The sequence below is a fragment of the Odontomachus brunneus genome, unplaced genomic scaffold, assembly GCF_010583005.1.
Source record: "Odontomachus brunneus isolate Ranch 3 - 2012 unplaced genomic scaffold, Obru_v1 Obru_scaffold_094, whole genome shotgun sequence".
Lineage (NCBI taxonomy): Eukaryota > Metazoa > Arthropoda > Insecta > Hymenoptera > Formicidae > Odontomachus > Odontomachus brunneus.
Window position 1 is genome coordinate 304,144 of NW_022639544.1, and position 20,942 is coordinate 325,085.

At 41.3% G+C, this 20,942-nt stretch overlaps 1 protein-coding gene and 1 long non-coding RNA gene across 27 annotated transcripts in view; both read left to right on the forward strand.

The window, feature by feature from the left end:
- Window positions 1-17,474, forward strand: part of LOC116848387 (ensconsin-like) — a 215,346-nt gene extending 197,872 nt beyond the window's left edge. For 21 of the 26 annotated variants that reach the window (XM_032824410.1, XM_032824415.1, XM_032824419.1 and 18 more), the window contains 13 exons: window positions 302-491; window positions 1,227-1,573; window positions 4,240-4,422; window positions 6,003-6,479; window positions 8,080-8,259; window positions 8,760-9,076; window positions 9,197-9,446; window positions 9,551-9,672; window positions 9,751-9,992; window positions 10,084-10,207; window positions 10,369-10,700; window positions 14,233-14,501; window positions 14,911-15,056. In XM_032824410.1, the coding sequence (XP_032680301.1) occupies window positions 302-491; window positions 1,227-1,573; window positions 4,240-4,422; window positions 6,003-6,479; window positions 8,080-8,259; window positions 8,760-9,076; window positions 9,197-9,446; window positions 9,551-9,672; window positions 9,751-9,992; window positions 10,084-10,207; window positions 10,369-10,700; window positions 14,233-14,501; window positions 14,911-14,924 (3,047 nt within the window). In that variant the 3' untranslated portion in view covers window positions 14,925-15,056. Of the gene's footprint in view, window positions 1-301; window positions 492-1,226; window positions 1,574-4,239; window positions 4,423-6,002; window positions 6,480-8,079; window positions 8,260-8,759; window positions 9,077-9,196; window positions 9,447-9,550; window positions 9,673-9,750; window positions 9,993-10,083; window positions 10,208-10,368; window positions 10,701-14,232; window positions 14,502-14,910 lie in introns of all 26 variants that reach the window. The other 5 variants (XM_032824393.1, XM_032824398.1, XM_032824406.1 and 2 more) reach the window with 5 other exon arrangements.
- On the forward strand, window positions 10,707-12,718 carry LOC116848393. Its single transcript, XR_004378953.1, has 2 exons — window positions 10,707-12,390; window positions 12,490-12,718. It is a non-coding gene; the product is annotated as an uncharacterized LOC116848393 (long non-coding RNA).
- Window positions 17,475-20,942: the final 3,468 nt, after the last annotated feature.

A 20,942-nucleotide genomic window follows, 5' to 3' on the forward strand; every position in this document is an offset into this window, starting at 1 on the left:
AAATATTTTATCTACTCTATATTTTATTTTTATTCACAATTTTGGATAATCTTGCATAACTTTGATGCATAATTATTCCAACTTATCAATGCTTATCTAAATCTGGAATTTCATACTGAACATATAGTCATATGAAGATACGCGATTGAAAAATTTGTCGTCTAAAACTCGAGTAAGACTCCGTTTATCCGTGACCGCGTTCAATTGATTGTGAGAAATAGATAATCGGTACATATCCGGAACATACGCAACTGGTTCGAGCGGATGGACACTAAACGTCTGTTCGTGTGGCTGTTCGCAGGACGCGACTCGACGGGAAGCTCGAAGGAGTTGGACAGGGCGAAGCTTGTCCGCGAGAGGCAGAACGAGGAGCGACAGCGGAAGTTGGAGGAGCTCAGGCAACAAGCGCTCGCCGCGCAACGCTTCCGGGAGCAGCGCGAAGAGGAGCGACGAAGACGCATCGACGAGCTCAGATCGCGTGACAACGACAGGTTTGTTGGTTCCGCTAAAATGGTGGACTCGGCAATAGATTTGCGATCGTTCTTAACGCGAGGGATTTCATTTAATCCGTATCCCGCAAGAAAATAAGGATACTGAACAACAAAATACGTCTTGAAGACTCTTGAAGAGAAAAGGAAGCGGTCAAATTTTGCCTGAAATTTTGGAACCCTCGATAATGATAATCTATTTTGTATACGATTAAAGCTCACATCAAGTCGATTTCAAAATGTAACTCTTTCATCTTCTCTTATCGTTCTTGAGAAAAATGGCAAAAGAGTTCCAATTTCAACAAATGATATCAGAAATGATTAGCTTAAGCTCAGCTTGTCCGTGATTTCGTGTCTTCACGTTCAAAATAAGGGACGTCTTTTAATGAAAACAGATTGACAAAGGACTTAACAAGGAACGGACAATGCTAACTGATACTCTGTTTACATGGTGTTGTCTGTTGAAATTGGGACTCTTTTGGGCCATCAAGAACTATAAGATGCTCAAATTAGAGAGTTATACTTTAGAATTGACTCGACGTGAACTCTAAACGTCTGCTTGGCCGCGCTCTTTGGACAAACGCGCTTTTCTTTCATCCTCTAAAATTCTTCTACATCGTGAAATAAAAATCTGAGAAGCGCCTGGAAGAGAAACCTGGCCGTCTCTCGTAGAGGCCGCATATCGAACGAATACGTCCCGGCTTGATGCCGCCGTTCTGACGCCTCTTTTTCGTGCAGACGAAACCAAGTGGAAGAGAGAAAACGGCTGATATGCGAAGCCGAACGGGAAAGACGGGAGGCTATCCTCCGGAAGAACCAGGAGAGAGAGGCACGCATCGAGGCGAAGAAGAAGAACGAAAGGTCGCACATTGTCTTCGCGTTCGGCAGTTCTACGCCGCGGATGTTGGAGCCCGCTGACACTGGCGGCTCTACCTTCTGGGGCACTCGCAGGGCTACCTCCACCACCAACGTCATGATGTTCTCTGCGGCGCAACCGCTTACCAGGAGATCCTCCGAGAGAGAGCTGGATGGCAGCAAGAAGCGGGCCACTTCCGCCGGTGGACTCGACCGAAAACCCGGCGAAGGTCAGTCAAACGCGATAGTTCTTCGTGTATCGAATCGAATCACGCAATTTTGCTCGAGTATACCCCAAATGGAACGATCAAGGGTAGTCGTTGACGCGAGCGTCGCCGCACATCGCACATGGAAATTCGATTAACCCTTTCAGCGTGCGATGTTCTTAAGCTTGCCGCGTACTCGAGAGCGTCCTGTTATGTAAACACGATTCCCGACGGGAAACTCTCTGGATAAATTTTGATAGAATATGGAGTATTTCTGAGTGATGCCCCTTACACACTCCTAGATTTCAGTTTGAGTACGAGACGTAAATTCGGTTCACTGAGCGTTTGCACGATGATTATATTCTTTAAGAGTTCATATCAGCAACTTTATTGAAGTTCAGTTTCAATTATGCTTCTTCGTCTTTTTCTGAAACGTTACAAGAGACTCTTGTTCGCAGCAAAATACTAGCAGGTGTCTATGAATAATAATGTGTGAGACTCTCTCTCACACACGCACACACTTTCTTCATCTCCGGGCTTAATTTATCTCCGAGAGAGATTGAAAGATGAAGTGTAAGGCACGTCTCATGAAATATATGCGCGTATGTAATATGAAGTAACCGCTGAAAGCAGCAGCTGAAAGCGTTAAAGCCTTTCCCCTATCTCACTCAGTCAGAGTGAATGAATAATACACGCGTGGTGATGCACCGTGCACCGTGCACTGGTAGAATGCAAATTAGTGTTTACTGTAAATTCGGTCGAATCGACAACAGTCGTCGGCGCGAACGCAAGTATGATGAACGGCTCGCAGCGTGGATTTTGGTGTACTTCAACGTGAGTATAAACCGTGACACACGTGAAGTACATGTGTGCCGTGTAACGGGCAAAGATCGAAAGGGAGGAACAGCGTCGGCTGATTAACGTCAGCTAAGCCGTCTTTGAGTCGGATGTGTGGCTGGTATCTCGTAGCTTAACGTCTCTCGCGATTATTATTTCATACACCTCCAGACTGCATAATATGTTGACCGATTAACGCGAAGCGGTTGGCAGTTATCGCGCGTTCAAATATATTCTCAAATAATTAAATATCGCGAAGTGGAGCAATATTTCGCACGGTGATACATAAATTGCGCGGGACATCAAATAAATCTCGCGGTATACGTCCCGAGGGAATAAATCGTACCAGCGAATTACACTCCGTCCCTCCTGCTTGCCCCACCCTATGTACGTATTTGTTGGAGCGTCCGGCATATGTATTGATTGATGTTTGTCGTTCTCTACTATCGGCCTACAATCGTTCCTTTCTGTTCGCGAGGGGTGGTGTCGTTTAATCGTCGCTGTGTCGTCGGTGTGTGAATATCTACATTACGCCGTGCGTCCGGAGACGTTATCCGGGTAAACAGGACAAGGAAGCAGCTCGCGAGCTTCACACACTTCACACACGATCGCTTCCAATACCTTTGACAACGATATATTTTTCTTAGTGCCAATCGATACCCCGCCGTGTTCAGTGCATATATGTGCGGGATTCTTCATCGCGGAAGATGCACATACGGTAAACAGAATGTTCGTTGTAACACGCAGCTCGCATTTGCGCTACTTGTCGCATTATCGTGGAAAGTGACGCTTCAATTTTTGAAACAATTACGCTTTTCCGATCAAATGTGCACACGATTTTCGTGACCGTTGCGAACGAGATATACGAACGAGAGCGATAATTAAATTATTGCTGCGAAATTATAATATAATTTAAATTATATTATTCAAATTATTGCGTCGTCGAATAATTAAATTAGCGTTTCCCGGACATCGGGTGTTGAAACGGATTATTGATAGCTCCGAAGCCGTGTAGGTCGCACGCAGCTTTTGTTTGTATACACGGCAATGTGCACGGCGAGGAAACGACACCACAAAGCATGAAAGAACGATTGTGCAGCACCCTCTTACAGTCTGTAAACGTGACTTTGCGCATAGCATAAGTTTTACTTTTGGTTCTTTATTTTCAGGTTTACACTCTTCTATAGCCTATTCTGTGTACATACTCGTGGCAGTGTCCCTTTAAAGCGATAGCCGAATCCACGTATGCGTATTTTCAGCTTGAGATTGGGTTACACGGCGAGTCGTGAGGACGTTTTGAATCGTCCCGCGAGATAAGTCCGAATTTCGCTTTTTTACGCGCGGCAGCGTTTGTTTATTATTATTATTTTCTTACACTGCACACAAACGTTTCGGTTAGCATTCACCCCCGCGAGCGCTACATCTTCATTCATCTCTTTCTACTCGGACACACTCGCTCTCTTTTTTCAGAGAAACAGCTTTTTGGAAACCGTTCGAGCAAAATTAAAAGTGCAGGGTGCTTTTACTTTTTCATTGTACAAGGAGATTAGATTCCTTTTCGCTGAATTTCTTTCCTCTGCTACGATCTGTACTTGCTGGTGGTGGCTCTGCAAAGCGCGGTACTGAAAATGGTATTAGTACTAAAAAGGTATAGCGTTGGAAGCAAAATTAGAAGAAAGAAAACAGACAAAGATAACACATGCGATCCCATGTATCTAACTCACGTTAATATTTACGCCTTTCCTTGCTCCCCGCCTCTTTCTTTCTTTCTCGTCCGATTTAAAAACTTCCCATTTAAAAAGTTTTTCGCGGGCAACTTAATGTTTGTGTTGCGTTGAATGGTTTGTTCGCAGATATGAGAATGTCCTCGTCCATGTACGAGGTGTTCAATTGGAATTCTAGCCCCGATCCCCCTTTAACTCCTGCCAAGCATAAGAGAGCCAGCCTCTCTCTACCTCCCACAACCGACATCTTTGCCGTCGATGATAAATCAGATAGCGATACTCGGCGTCCCATGATTCAGCGGGCTGCCAGTGGTGAGTCCTGATGTTTCAGAACCTGCCTGCGAGTTTCGAGGGAGTTCCGTTCTTGATCGCCTCGAAAGAATGAATATTGTCGACTCTATTGTTTCTCGTTTATGTTAGCACACTCCCGTTCTCCGCGGATTCTATCTCGTTCTTTCTTCTCCCTCTCTTCTCTCTTGTTCTACGTCATTATGTCTTTCGTTTACTGATATACCTCACTACACAGTACCGGCATGTCACGTTCATTTAATACCGTAAGAACGTAACCCCCGCGCACTTTCTTCCATTAGTTTCCGCAAGTTTCCTTTTCCCGATTGTGTGGTATTGGTCGGGTGGGTTTTACGATTTCTCGAGAGACCATCGCAGCCACTGAGCACCACGTGGCAGCCAGTATCACGCAATGTTGTGTCATTAGTTTGTTGACTGGCGTACGATCCCTACTAACTTCGTTACTAACGCGAATAGATTGATGGTACCATTAACTATTTAGCTTCAATGTGTGTTGATCCCAAGTTGAATCTTAGCGAGCCTTGCTGCCAGTTCGTTGTTATTCGTTAGAAAATTAGATATATTTGAAATACGTGTGCCATAAAAATGGCAAAATCATCATTTCAGAGAAACATTCGGGAACCTTTGATTAGAAGTCACACGGGCTTTAAATGTCATCGCGAAAACGATCTCACCAGACGATTTTCACTAGCTCAGTTTTTCGTTTGTACATCGTTTGCGCGTTTCATTAAATCATACACTCATATACATATCAGTACAACACTGGATTAGTTATCAGTTCTCATTAGCAGTTGCATAATTTATAATTACTTGATAATTGGTTGATTAGTTGTACAAAGAATAATTTAGCAAACTGTATAAAAGAAGGGGTACATTACCGCGCGGTGTAACAGAATAAACTGAAAATTTAACTTGATTAATTATACCGTTGATTTGATACGTAGATTTGTGTTACGGATAAAACTTGCATGAATAGATTCCTCCATGTCCGATTCAATTCGAACGTTGCCCTGCTTTTATATATAACGCTGCTTATACAAAATACATCGTAAAACCCCCGTCCATGTATTAGATTTATACGACAGCCAGCTTCGATTGCTCGTTACATGCACTCTAATTGCACGAAAATCTATGTACACTGAGAGATGTTTGCCAGCCGGGGGTAAAGGATAATCTCTGTCTCTATAATTGAATATTCTCAAATATTCAACGAAGAAACGTGTCAATTCTTCATTATTCATATTCTAACGGGAAATTAAATGCACACCTACGTGAATTCGCACCTACGCAACATGGTTCCAAGCGCAAAATCTCTCTCTATCTCTATCTCTCTCAGTGTATTACCCGCGCCATCCCCACATGCCACAGCATGAAAAGCGAAGCAACCGCGAGGAAATAGCCGAAAGGAGAAAAAGAAAGAAATTCCAGACGCGACGTTATCGCGTCGAAAAGAAGCTCTCTACTCGATTGCGTCTCCATTTAGTAGCGAGACGCGCCGCCGCGGCATTTATCCGCGATGGCGGATCGACTGCTGCGACTATGTCGCTCGCAGAATAGGCAACCCTAAGCGAGACTCTTTGCAGGTGAGGAGAGCGACGGCACCACACCCAGCACACCCAGCTCAGTTTACCTGCGGGTGAACAGAAGGCGCACCGACCTCATGCCGACGATACCGTCCCCGCGCGACGGCCCGCCGTCAACGGCGCGCAGCTCCAGCGCCAAGGCCTTCACACGCTCGCCAGGTAGGACTTACTCCATGTCCAGGCTGGACCAGCTGGCGCAGCCTAGGAAACGCGCGACCGAGCAGCTCGGCACGTTAACGGAACAGCAGCAGCAGCAGCAGCAGCAGCAGCAGAGTCAGCCTCTGAGCGCTTCTAGCATGAGCCGCAGCATGTCGCACTTGGCCGCGCCCGGCGCCAAAAGTCTCAAACGTTCAGACAACTCGCGTAGCATGGGCACGCTGCCGGGCGCGGCGCCGATACCGAGACCCACCCGCGCTGAGCGACTACGCCGCAAGGCTCGCGAGTACCAGCAGGCTCAGCAACAGCAGCAGCAGCAAGGTAAGAGAGAGCATGCCGTGCACTCAACTCGACGCCCTGGAGCCTGTGTACATAGCTGAGATACCTTAGTCTTGTCGGCTTCTCATCGACCAAAATTGTTGTTTTTTCTTTTTTTTTTTTTATATATTAAGAACCGCAGATCTTGATTTTGTAGATAATAATAGTTGTATGATAGCTCTGTGTGATAGATCTTTTACTTTTTTAACTAGTGCCTCTATGGCTATCTTGTAAATTCGTTGACCGGTAAGAACCATCGACTCATCCTTTGCGCGCCAACTTTCTCCAGTCGCTACTTTCCTCGGAGCCGTTAATTAATCGCCCGTTTCGCTTTGCGTACTAATTTTTCCCGTTAATTTCTCTCGCTGTACACAGTCGGACCTATCGCTTAGCAGCGAACTATGCGAGCTAGATCAACGCATGGTCTTCGATAAAATCGGGAGCAATCTTTTACGAAGGACAGTTACTGTAAAATTTTATACACGTTTCATGCATTAGATGATGTACGTGCACTCGCCGTCCGCGACCAGAGAACTTCAATGTGATGCGAGTTGAGTGCATACATGCATGAATAAGTGTGAAAAGGAGTCTTTGTAAATCAAGTGGGAGCGGACGACCAGTTTCGTTCTAACGAACACAGGAGGAAATGTGACCTCCGCGTTTCAACGTGTCGCATTTTCTCCTTTTCTAATTTCGAGCCGCGAGACAATATTAACTGTTTTAATTGTAATTTACACTTTTACATGTATTACACTTTTCTACGGTGACTAACTTGCCAATTTTGGTAAATTCAATTCTATATCAGGCTCTCTTGCCACTTTAGCGATTAAGGGTCAGTTGCACCGAGAGCGCAGTCTAACTTAGAAGAATAGCTAACTCCACTTAGAACATCTTCTTATTTCTCATAGATTTAGATGTAGAAATGACACGTAGGAAAAGAGAAGTTGATTGGATGTTGTTAGCAGAGATGATCGGTGCAACTGACCCTTAGCTTTGATCTCCAAATTGATTAACAAAGCGCTCCTGTACTAAGGAAGATCTCTCAGCAGCTTTTTGGTGCCAAGGGTGAAGGTATGGGCTAACGTTCGGTAAGCTGCACGTTTTCTTTATTTTTTACTATATATCACCACGTAACTCGTCTCACCTAGTACTATATACACTCGTATTTGGTGTGCAATACGTATCACGTTAATCCACACCCTGTTCGATTCTAATTCGTTGACGTGTCCACTTTCTTCTCTTTTACGCAATTAAAGGCCTAATTTCTCTTATTTTCATTTTGGCTTAATTCTTTCGTTTCGATTATATCATTACTTAGTTTGTACACTATTTTATACACTATCAGACTGCACTCTCGAACACCGGTGGCGGTGCTTGCGTTTACGATTTCTTGCCGATGTTCGCCTGCTACACTTTGCGTCCGTCACAGCAGACCATATGCGACACGAACACGACAACGCCGTAAACTCGCATTCTCGCACCGCCGTACTTTTCTACCGAGAGATTCTCGCGTCGCGCAGAAAGACCCGCGCGGTCGCGTACAAAGCAGCCTGTAGTGAACGCAGAGATCAAATAGATGCTTACCTTGGGTGGGTGCGCGTAGGTATCCGCAGCGGCGAAGTGACACCCAACAGCCCGTCCCGACCGCACAGCTCCATGAGCCAGCAGAGCGCCAGCAGCGTGGGCAGCAGTAATGTCAATCTGCGTTCCCGTACGGCCGCGTCGCGCCGACCGCGGCCTGCTTCTATTGCCGGTACCGGTGTCTCGGTCACAGAAAAACACAGTGAGCATGCCCATTTTACTTCTCCTCGTACCGGCCCTTTCAGGTCGCCAGAGAGAACACAACCGAGACTGAAAAAACAATCCATCACGTTCTCGATTAGCGAATATGTCATGATGGATTATTAGGACATCGGCTCAAAGAGGGATATCGGAAAGTAGAAATACATAGTTATACTATATAATTCGTGTAAATAAAATGAGACGTCCTGAAAGGGTTTGATACATACGGTACATATCGTACACGTCTGAGAAGGTGCGACCCTGTAAAGACGTTTCAAATTTATCATTTAAAATTTTTTCTCTCTATGTACCTTTTTTAATAATTTGTGTAAATTTATATTTTTATTGTTTTGTTCTTATTTTTTAAATATATTTTTATCATTCTGTATATATTATTTTTAACAATAGCTCTTGAAATTGCACATGTAAATACTGTATATATCCATTGAAACATCAAGCGAATAAAAATAGAAAATATTTCAATCGTTCTCGTTACCGCAGATCTGGTGGGCGACGTGAAATTAACGAAGGATTCAAAGCCACCACTGCCAAAGGTCCATAGCACTCCAAAGAAACCTTCTACACCCAAAGCCACGGAGGTGAAGAAGCCGACGGAGAAGTTAATCAAGAATGTCAAGTCGTCACCGCGAATAACCCCGAAAGCGACACCCCTGCAAAGTCCTGGAGCTGAGCATGCACCGCTCATTCGCGACTCTACTGTGGAGATCATAAAGCAGAATGACAGCAAGGATACACAGGATGTGAAATTGGAGGATAAAAACGAAGAGAAGAAAGATCAGGGCAGCGAGAAAATTCAGGTAAATTTGTTCCTGCAGCTTGAAAACTAACCAGACTGTTCTCTGAATTAAGACAACATCTTTCTATTGCTATACTTATTTCTTTCGCATAATTTTTGTAAATACGAAAACATATTACAGCAACAGGAGTCGAACATCGTCGAACCCGTAACCGAAAATACAAAGGTAACGGAAGAGCAAACGATGCTTGTGTCAGCAAGCAAACAAGTCAAGGACGAAACTAATTTGTTGCAAGAGAATCTGTCAAGTGCAGTTGCGGAGGAACTACCAAAAGTCACTAAAAAGGAGGAAAACAAACAAGAAAAGAAACCAACGGAGACAACTGAAGTCAAGCTCGAGAGCGAAGTGGACGAGCAAATCGACATGTCAGGTATCGCCAGACAGTAATTTGTTAAACATTTATTTTCCACAAGTTCTTCGCACTATATGTTAACAATAATTGTCCATTTTTATTAATGTCGAATCACTTTTCAGCTTCGATGATTGCGAAGATCAGAATCACCACCGAAGAAGAAGCCAAAGCCGCTTTGGCCGAGCGTAGAAGATTAGCTCGAGAACAAGCGGAACGAGAGGCGGAACTTGAGCGTCAACGAAAGGTACGATCTACGAATCGAATCGTTAAATTAATCTTGATCTTGATAAATTCACCAAGTTACGTGCAATAATTCTTGTAGGAGGAAGAAGCGCGCTTAGAAGCCGAAAGATTGCGCGCGGAGGAGGAGGAACAACGTCGTTTGGAGGAGGAGACTCTACGCTTGGCTAATGAAGCTCGAGAGGCTGAGGAGCAGCGACTGCGACTAGCGATCGAGGAAGCCAAACGTCGCGAAGAAGAAGACAGAAGGAAAAGAGAAGAGGAAGCTCGTCAGAAACAGGAGAAAGAGGAAGCGGAGCGTAAAGCAAGAGAGGAGGCGGAAAGGTTGGTCCGAAAGAGCTCTTACCTCATTTATGTCCACTGGAAATTCACGTTAGACTGTGTGACAAGCGATATCCATACATCTAAATTGCAGACAACGAATCGAAATGTCGGAGAGGCTTAAGAAGGAAGAGGAGGAGCGCAATGCCAGACGCAAACGAGTCGAGGCAATAATGCTTAGGACGAGAGGCAAAAATCAGTCTAACACGCCTACCAAGGTAATATCATATACTTTGAGAATTAATCTTGCAACTGTGTTGAGATCGCTTGAGAATTAAATTTACTCGATCGAGAGTTGCGTTCGAATTGAATATTACCCCAAAATAAATCAACGAAATTATAAAAGTAATTTGTGTGTTACAACGAATCTTTTATGCAGGGTGAGGTTGGTGATGGTGACAAGTTAAAGGAAGAAAGTCCTAGCGACGAGAGCAAACCCGTGCCTGGCAGCAAAGGCGACGACGTTATGACAGCCAGTTTAATTTCCGAAGCGACTGAGCAGTTCATTAGTGGTGAACAGCGAGCGCATCAGGCGGAAAACAACGCCGCGCCGGACATTGTGCACAACGGCACGCATAGCAACGGCATTAACGAAAGTAAAATTGTATTGGATAATAATCAGGGTAACGTTGAAGGAGAATTGAACGGTCATCACACGAATCACGGGAACGGTATCAACAGTCAGTCGATTACACTGGACAATGCCACTGTGTAAGTATACCAATTCTTCAGTCACGGATTCGCAAACACGTGTTAAATTCCACCGTACGACGTATAGAGATATCTCTCGGCTCGTCGACCGCCGAGAAAACACGATCAAAATTTCGCGAGCAATGACGAAACTGATCCGAAAACGATTCGTCTCTTCTCGGTAGATCGATGGACAATAATATCATAATAATCGCAAAGCTGGCTTCGATATAACACGTATTCAATTGCAATATATATACCGAAGCCAAATAACGTAACGATATAATGATATAACGCTATGATTTCCGACACGTGTCTTCAGAAACCGAGATTGACAACATTCGCTTATTCGATAAAAAAAATATATATATGTATTAAAGTATATCAAAAAATGAGTGTCAACCGGATTAGAGCTCATCCTCAAATTGACTTAAATCTGTATTTTTAGGAGACGGAAATTGTATACTTATGAGCTTGTTTCACGAAAAATGTCCTATAGCTTTATAACGTATAATTTCTACCTTCCTAAAATACAGACTCAAAACAGCTTTGGGAATATCAGCTCTTCGATTGATTTTTTGCGTAATCGCAAAATTATAAATTATAAATGTGGCATGAGAATTACATTGAAACAATCTTCTATTGTATTCAATTAATCGATAAGAAAGAAGATAATTATAGGTAGATAATATGCAATATGCAATTTCCATGCAATTAACATTTTTACAGGACATAAATAATTGCACAATACTAGCCAATATATTATTCATCTAAAATTGACTGATTACTAGCATAATTGAAAACAATGATCGACCGTGTAGTTAAGCGGTCTCGAAATTTAAGCATATATACATATTATCGTACAGTGTAAGACAGCTGAAGTAATTTGCAATAAGAGGATCAACTTTTAAATATTGCATGTAAAACCTAAACATATTTACGTAATATAGAAAGGACTTATTTACGTGTTACGGAAGAGAAAAAAGAAAATCAAATATATTACTTCGGCATCTTTCCTATATACAAACTTCTGAAACAGAGTCTGTATAATTTAAAGCCACGTGCCACATTACATTAAATTAAGCATATTGTATTTTATTTGTAAATAGAAGCGGTGAGAGTTCTAAATAATAACGAGCAATTGTCGCACTACGTGAACAAATTGATTATTCCAAGTTTTAAATTCGTACACACATCAAAGGCACTTCATGATTTAAAACAGCAATTATTTAAACTTTCATTTGTGTGGCAGAATGTGAAATCTTTAGACGTGTATTCCTAGAGGCCTTACTGTGTCGAAGGCTCTGTATATAATGAATTACGTTGTTCGAGCTATGTCTTGTAATGTCGATTAACTATTAAAGTGAATTAATTAAGTTTTGAGAGCTATATACGTATATATATATGTACACATTATAAATAGTTATTTAGTAACAAAGTTTACTGCGCTTTTCCGAAGATCGCTTCGAACTGCCTATTCGATTTAAATAATTTTACCGGACGTTCACTCGCTTCGTGCAAATGTTACAAGTAATCCACATGTGTTGTACATTGCAAAAGTAGTCAGAATAACAAGGTTGACGAGTATAAATAAACGCGCCATTGCGACTCACCGTTTACCGATACGATTAGCTGCACGATTATCAGCGTATTAACCAACCAGTAATTCACACGAAACACTATTACTACTGCAATGATAATGAAAGTGCAGGTATGAAAATGTATATTGTATCACTTATTATGATAATTACATATATTTTATAATCAATAATCAGCTGTGTACTAACGAGACAAATATTACTATTTTTAGCTAGAATTATCAAAGATATCGGGAATTAATCGCGTATGTACTCCGATTGTCTTTAGACGTTATGTCAACGAGTTGGAGGAACATTATGTAATATCGTACATGAAGCATGAAATCGTGAAGAACCATTAACAGGACTACACACACTTAGCGCTAAATCACACGACAAATAAATCTCAGTGTACATAATGTAAAGAGAGACAAGCAGCATAAATCTAATGACTCATCGAAACGTTTCGTTTTGTAATTTCACAACACACCGGCTCAGCAAGGATGAATAATTTCAACGTGAAAAGAATAATACAAGTCGGTGCGCCGTAATTAATGTTCATTTCGTCGAACGAAACGTACAGTGACACAACTAAAGCACATTTGCATATTAAATAATATTATATACGGGATATATCATCATATATGATACAGTAATCGCAGATCTAACGAGATATCATCTTCGCTGAGCATATTTCTCTGATCTTTCCTTTGACTAGGTACAAAAAAAGATGCGTTCTCCATTTACTGATTCGTTGTGTTTTCCGTGAGTGCGATTAATCTTCGTAACAAATTTCACTAATCACCAATGCATGTTACCAGTTAACATTAATATGGTGTGGCTTGTTTTTTTCCTTGCACAATAATTGTCTGCGTACGCCCCTCATGCTTGTGTATATTGTATACTATCATCGAGCGGGTACATATATATGTCAACTTTTACTGCCTACTTTTGCTATGTACCTTTACGTGTTTTGTCGATACAGTACTTTTCCACGAGAAGACATCTGTCTTTACATACTCCACATCCACTAATCCCACACAAAAGGTATCCATGTCGAGTAAAAAAAAAGCAAAAAGCAAAAAAAAAAAAAAAAAGAAAAAAAAAAAAAATAGAAGAAAACTCGGCATGAACTTTCTTCTTTTACACACTTTAATTTAGCATCGACGAGTGAATTGATTATGTGGATTTTTTGAGTGTGATTCGATTTTTTATTAGATCCGTATTTGCTGTTTATTATATGTTCTAGCAAGTTATGGTTATTATGGTTATACAGTTGACGTGTATATCAACTTAATCGATTTGCTCTCGTAGTACTCTTGTTATTTAAACAGAAACCTGTTGCGATCCATCTATCGAATAATACGTTTTATAATATGCTAATTAGTTTGCCCGACTGTATTTCATACGGTCAAACAGCAGACGAAAAATTTTAATTTCTATGTACGGTCGGTACTACGCAAAGGACCGCAAAAGGTTATAAATAATTTCGGTTAGTACCGCTACGCATAAACGTAATTTTTATCAGACTCTTGACCGCTTATAATAGTTACAATAGACATCAGAATAGTTGCCTTTTGAGGCAATCACAGTTTGCAATTTGAGAAGCAGTCAGAACGTGCAAAAGAACAACTAAAACCCATAATAAGTGCTTTATATTCCTTCGTACGTTATTTAGTTACATTTCTCTAGCTTCATATGGTTCATTTATTAACGACGTTTATTGTTACTTCTTTAGATGTATTTAGAGAGGAAGAATCGCGACTATGTTTCTGTTCGACAAACTCTCCATTTCGTTTTAGTAACTCAACTGTCTGGAAATATGTTAACAAAGTCGCTCGCAATCGGCTTATAGCTAATTTAGCGTCGGCGATTCCGTGTTAGTGATCGTGAATAGTCGCTTAAGTCGTAGTCCCTAACGTCTTTCTGGCTGTAAAACTTAGTCTATGTATGTTTTCCTTTGGCTGATTTTATAGCAAGCAAAACAACGTGACCAACAACCTGTTAGACCTGTCGGAGTTCGACACTCTGAGTAATAACAGTAGCGGCTACAATACCGGGCCGATACTCGAACTGACGCCCAATCTGGCGAACGAGGATACCCTCAACTCTAATCTAAATCCGGCGGCGATGCCTTTTACTCCGATGGGTAATACGTTCGTGCCCGCCGCCGCTAACGCCAATGTCAATCCGTTCCAGGACAATTTCATCAACAACAAACCGCAAGATAATAATCAGGTACCAGGTATGTGAACCAACTCAGTCATTTGATATCTTAAGCCAGCGGCACACGGTACTTGTTTTCATGCATGCTGGATTGCTTGCTGATTGGTGCATTTCTGAAGATGAATGGAAATACACCAATCAAAACAAAGTATTTCCATCCAGCAAGTAATCCGAAAACAAGCACCGTATGCCGCTGGCTTTAAAGTTACATTGCTCGTCGATTTAGTCAGAATGCTCAAGTCAAATCTATATTGACACTTTTTATCTGCGAGTTTCTTAGAGAAAAAGGGTCAATTGATCATAATTAGTGTCTCGTTAGTCATGTAGCAAGCTGTGTTATATGTTATGTGCGGCTAAATGGACTGACATATCATACACCTTAATTCGAAAGTAGGCTAAGTGTTGTTCGCTTCTCTCTTTGTCCGCAGATCTTTTGTCATAAAGTGTCACTCGAACGTTCTCCCGGACAAGCAGAAGAGGAGCAGTTCGGTAATCAATAACCAAATTGCTCGTGGCGAGCAATAGCTATACTCAGAACGAGACAAATCGTTTACGATAATGTAAATAACCGCTGTCGCGCGATGTATCGTCTGTAGAGGAAATATCTAGATGAAGTGAACAGAGAAGGGCGCCGCATCGGACTGACCATCCGTGGGCCCACGATCGTGCCGAGCTCTGAGAATTATTACCGGGAAAAAGGAAGTGTAATATATAATATCTAATGTTAATTAATAATATTATTCAACAGCAAGTGTGGACACTCAGTCTGTGTGTCGTAGTATGCTATTAGATAAATATAACTTTCTAAAGGACTTTCGGAAAGGGATGAGGCCTGTTTGTAACACATCATTTTCGGATACACGGGCGTATTTTACGGTAACGAATCGAAATTAATTTCTCACATATTCACATACACAGACACACATACGTACATGCAATCATATGGACACATACACGATTTCGCTCTTATCCCCCACAAGTATATTCACACCCGCGTGTAAACAATTAAAATTTTCAAAACAGAAATCAGCTAGCGATAATAGAAGATATCGAGAGTCACGCGGAAGATATACAGTATAAATGACGAAAAAATGTAGCACAAGATATGAAAAGGAAAGAATCACAAGCGATGATACCGAAATCAGATAAACTCTGAAAACGTATCTGCCAAAACGACGTAGGAATCGAGCTCCGATGAATTAGAGAATCTCCCTAACGTAAGAGATAGCATAAAGTACTACCTAGGTAGTTACAACTTCACGATAATCGGATTCAAGCGCGTAATCGCGTCCATGAATATGAAAAAAAAAAGAAAGAGAGAGAGAAATATTTTGCGGATACAGCATAGGGGAAAATAATAGACAGAGAAAGAGCAAAGAGAAAGAGCACTTTTCTTCCATACCAGATTTCGAGGCGTGCGCTCACTAGTCAAGCAATCTTATTACTTTTTTTCTTTTTTTCCTTTTATTTTTTATCGTATATCGTTTAGAGGGCCTACTTAACATTGGTATACTCTAGGTATTTGCTAGACGTCACTATTGTTACGTTTCTTCGTGGATCTAACATAAATTCTCTAGCTGTGATGATGATAATGATGGTGGATGAAAATAATGATGATGATGACGATGACGCTGATTGCTTTGTGAGATAGCCGCTGCATAAGTTAACGGAGTGATGATCCAGTAGCGTTAATTGTAAGAGTTGTATGCGCGAGAGATATATTACAGACGGTCGCGCGAGACTAATCGCGTTTCATTCGACGAAGAAAAGCACGACGATCGCAAGCTCGCGATAGCAAGATCGATAGCGTGAATGTGGAGCGCGAAGCCGAATATCGCTGTAATGTTCGAAGGTACGAAAGATGCAAAATGTAATCACGCCATTATTCGCGCCGTAAAGACATTACCAAACGTGGATATCGGGAGCATGCTTTGCATTTTACGCTCGTCTTTTCGTGCGCGATGTCACCGTTAGGGTGCCGATTATAAAGCCGGCGACAGATTATTTGTAACATGGATGAAAAAGTAAGAACACATTTCTGTTATCCCGATTCTATTCGGGACGCATGGTCGAGAGAACTTTCGACACTAGAGAAAAGATAGGATTAGTGTATAGACTTTTATGTATACCCCGTTTGTTATGCGACTCTTCTCTCGTACGTTTGCGCCACACGCGCACGCAATTTTCATCCTCCCCCTTTCCATCTGCTCTTTACTTTAATCGCATTTTATTGTAATCAGTAAAGGGTTTATTGAGCTGCATGTGGTGTAAGCTGAGATTTTCTCGTCAGCGTCGTTTCCGTTTATATTCGAGATATATTCTCGTTCACTGTTGCATAACGTTGTTTTCGGGTGTGTCGAAGCAGATTTTCCCATTCGCAAATGATCGATATATTTTCTCATTCATGAATGATATGTATTTTTATCAAGAGTTATTAGCGAGCTTGTTTGTACAGACGCATGTTGCATCGCGAGTCGTTATTCACGCACCGAGAATATCCCGATCGTTGAGAAGGAAAAAAGACGAAAAGCGTAAAGCCCGAAACCGTGCAAAGCGACAGATTTATTGACACGTTTTATCGTCCGTTTCTCCCATGAGAAAAATCGTCTCTGCGTTTGTCTTGTAAAAATTTTAAAGCTGTAACGAATCGCAGTCACCTCATTCGTTACAAGTTATTGTGTATCAAACTTATATTTATTAGTTCTTTTTTTCCCGACAGATATATTTATTAACCGTTCGGACACCGTATATTACCCTTGCGTCACGTGTACACTTATACTATTTCTATTAGATTTGGTTGAGACTATTAAAACTACTCTATAAGAATACATAATAATAATAATAATAATAATAGAATACGAGACAACGCGCATTTCTAAATATACAATAACGAAAAAAAAAATGCTAAATATCATCAGTCATGTCTAAAAAAACAAATACTTCATATTGTAAAAAATGCTTGTATGTAATAAATACTTAATACCGAAAAACACTTCTGTGGAATTCAGATCTATACTCGATTCCCATTTTGCCTCCCACGTGCCATGATTGTACTCTGTCTAATATTAACATTAATTGCAGTCCGCTGGAGAACATCGACTTTCTCGATTAGTATCAACTGTAGTTGTTGCCGTCGTTTGTTACAGCAACGCGTAATAGGGAACATTCTCCTGCATTTCTCACCGCCCTACAAATCTTTACCTCGCCTCACCTCGCCGAAACTAGCAGACCCTCCTGATAATGCGAACTCGCAGACCTCACACCGTGAAATATGGCGCAGCCACGAAGACGCATCGTGGATGCAACTCGTCCCTCGAGTCCCACATTCGCAAAAACTAATGCTCGATTCCTCGCACCTCGATGCTGCGGATACTGCGTCTTCCTTTTCGACAAAGAAAATAGCTCTTCGAAGTGGAACGTCTCCTCGCGCGTCACCCTCCCTCTCCCTCCTTTTCCTCGATTATTCATAGTTATCTCAGGAACCGTGTCCAGCAACGCGGTAGAGACGATTCCTTTGTCTTTCTTACTGTGATCCTTCGGATCCTCAATCACTCTCTCCTTTTTCTTCCTTTGTTTTACCGGAAGTTCTCGAAATTGCTTCAAGTATTATCATATAAATCGCATTGAAATTTAATAGCGCGTCGATCTTAATAAAGGAAGAAATTGTCGAAAGCTGGATAACGGGTAATAAATAATGAAAGTGAGATTCTTTATCGAATTTTACGTCAACTCGATTTATTCTCAACGACATAACTGCTAAATTTTATCTCGAAAACAGAAATTTTAAAAGATTATGCCAGTCAAGTAATAATGATACGCGAACAGCTTGATCGTGTTTTTACACATATTTCAAGCAATAAAAGCCCCATTCTCAAGTGGAAAAAAGCATATTTATTGTATCTTTGGTGAAACGGCGGTGTCTCGCTGTTTAGCAAATTTACACGATGCAATTACCTGCTTGCCTGCACAACCGTCGTTCTGGTTAATGTTAATGCCATTAGATGCATAACGGCAGTTGGAAATGCGGGAGGGAACGTTTGTTTACTTCGTTTCTTCGCGAGATTTGAGTCAGACAGGACGGGAATATCCAGCCCGGGGGTTCGTAATCCGGCGCAACGTCGGCGTAAATTAATTAATCAAACGACGTAATACGCTCCTTTTACCGCATTATTACGAACCGAGAAGGCGAAAAGAATCGCCTCGGAGCGAAATGAGGATTTTGGATACACGCGCAGAATCCTGCGTGCCCAACATTCCGGAAAATTAAACCGCAATGCAAAATGAAATTTTTGCACATCTATTTTTTTATCTGCATTGTTTTGCGTATCTTTATAATATACATATGTAAACGTGTTATTGCAGTGAATAGTTTGTTTTTTCTGAAAACACGTTTGTGAAATTGTTTGAAAATTTGTGGATATTTTTATTACTCTGTCATTCAATTTATGGATTCTGACTAACTTATTTATGAGACAATGCGCTTTCTTATACCAAATGTTTCAAGATGCAAGAATGGTTAATTTCAAGAGAAATTGCTTATTAGAAATAATCTATTTTGCATTGTCAACGTTTTGAGAAAGCGCAGAGAATAGGGGAAATATACTAATTGATCGCAACCGGTTGCGCTAATTGGAAAGCGAAAGAATAGCAATGTATAAACTCGCAAAGCAGACCTCAACGCGAATATTGTTGTTCGCGCAATTAAGGCGAATGCGCGACATGCAGTAATTCTTCATTTAGCAAATCCGTAGTATTAATTCCGTAAATGAATTTCGTGCAACGCGGGAAACGCGCATTCGCTTAACGACGAGGGTGGTTCGCGAATATTATAATTTATGAACGGAAGAAGCTCTCCCCCGTCGCGACGTTTACGTGAGATTATGTATCCCTGACATTTAAATTTTCATTTGTTTGAAATTATTTTTAAATTCTTGTTCCATTTGCACAATATTACTATAACCAGTCGTAATGCAATGATATTGATAATGTTTCACAATTATTTCAGAAATACTTTTGTTATTACTCTTGTTAGTTTTAAAAACAATTTTGCTACCATAAATATATATTTTACGTGTGTGTCACGCGCAAATGTGCGTATGTACGAGAGTAAATTTTAGAACGCTGAAATTATAAGTAATACAATTTATTTTCACGCATATACCTCGATTATGGATCGGCTTTTTCACGAAATATCCAATATGCCTCCACGATTGTTTCTGCCACTGTCTGTTTACTAATGAAGTGTCCTTGTGTCTCGGAGACATCAACTGATCTCACACACCACTCAGACGTGATAGAAGGACGCAGCTTTCGTAGTTGGAGCTTTCGCAGTCGAGCGCGTAATCCACCATTCTCGGACCGGCACATTTGCGTTGCAGTTGGAGCGCGCGAGAGGAGGGTAGGACGCGTAATTTGCGGGTTGTAATACCGCGCCCGTCGTTTGTAACCTGTTCGGGACACGTAAGTACAGTCAAGAGAACAGTGCCGGGGCGAGAAGTAACTACGTAACCGCATCGTCTCATTGAGGGGGATGTTTCCCCGGCTCTGAAACGGATGTAACTACCTACCCGTCTACGTGGCACTCCTGGAAAACGCATAGGGGCACTCGATCACCGCTCGCTCCATCCTATTTGCGGCGCCGCCGCTTCAGGGCCTCGTCTAAATAATAAATTGCAAGTGGCTGTTTAACACATCGGGCAGGTGGCCGTGGAGAATTACGAGTGGGCACAGTCCGTTCGGCAATTAATTGCCACTTCAATGACTTTTGAATCGCCACCTTAAAAAGTAACGTAACTCGATAGAGATACAAATAGAAGAGACTTTTTAAAGTTATAAAGTCGGGGTAGTTACCGATAAAAGATCAGTTGAAAAATAGATCAGTTCCGTTTTCTTTATATCGGCTTTCTCGCGTTTCTAACGGCGTTCTTGCTCCGCTAAAATGTCAGACTGACGCAGAGTATACTTTTCCGTCTCGCTATCGATAGATTGACAGTTCCAAATAATTTAGTTCCAAATAGTAAAAAGGAAATGTAACGCTAATTTTAAATAATAAATTGCAATTTTAAATTGCCTCATATCGTAAGCATTGTTGACTCTTTTGCATGATGTTGATTGGTTATCTCGATCTCGATGCGACTTCGCTTCGTGGTTCGTTTTGAGTGAATTTGACAGCACAAAGTTATACGCATGTTGAAGTTGTTAGTCGCTATAAGAAGATATAGAAAGAAGAATAAAGAAGGAGCGGTAAAGAAAAAGAGGTATATATTTTATTTCAAATACTAAATTTATTATAATAAATTTATGGCTGTCTCGCGCGAGCGGTTATCATCGCGGTTATGTTATGCATTTTTAATAGTTTATCCTGTGTAAGAAAATTAACGCACATAGCTAATTTCTTTACCAAAATTTTTTTCCAACAAGAGACCTACAGACAGATAGAGAAGAAATTGTTTTTGAAAGA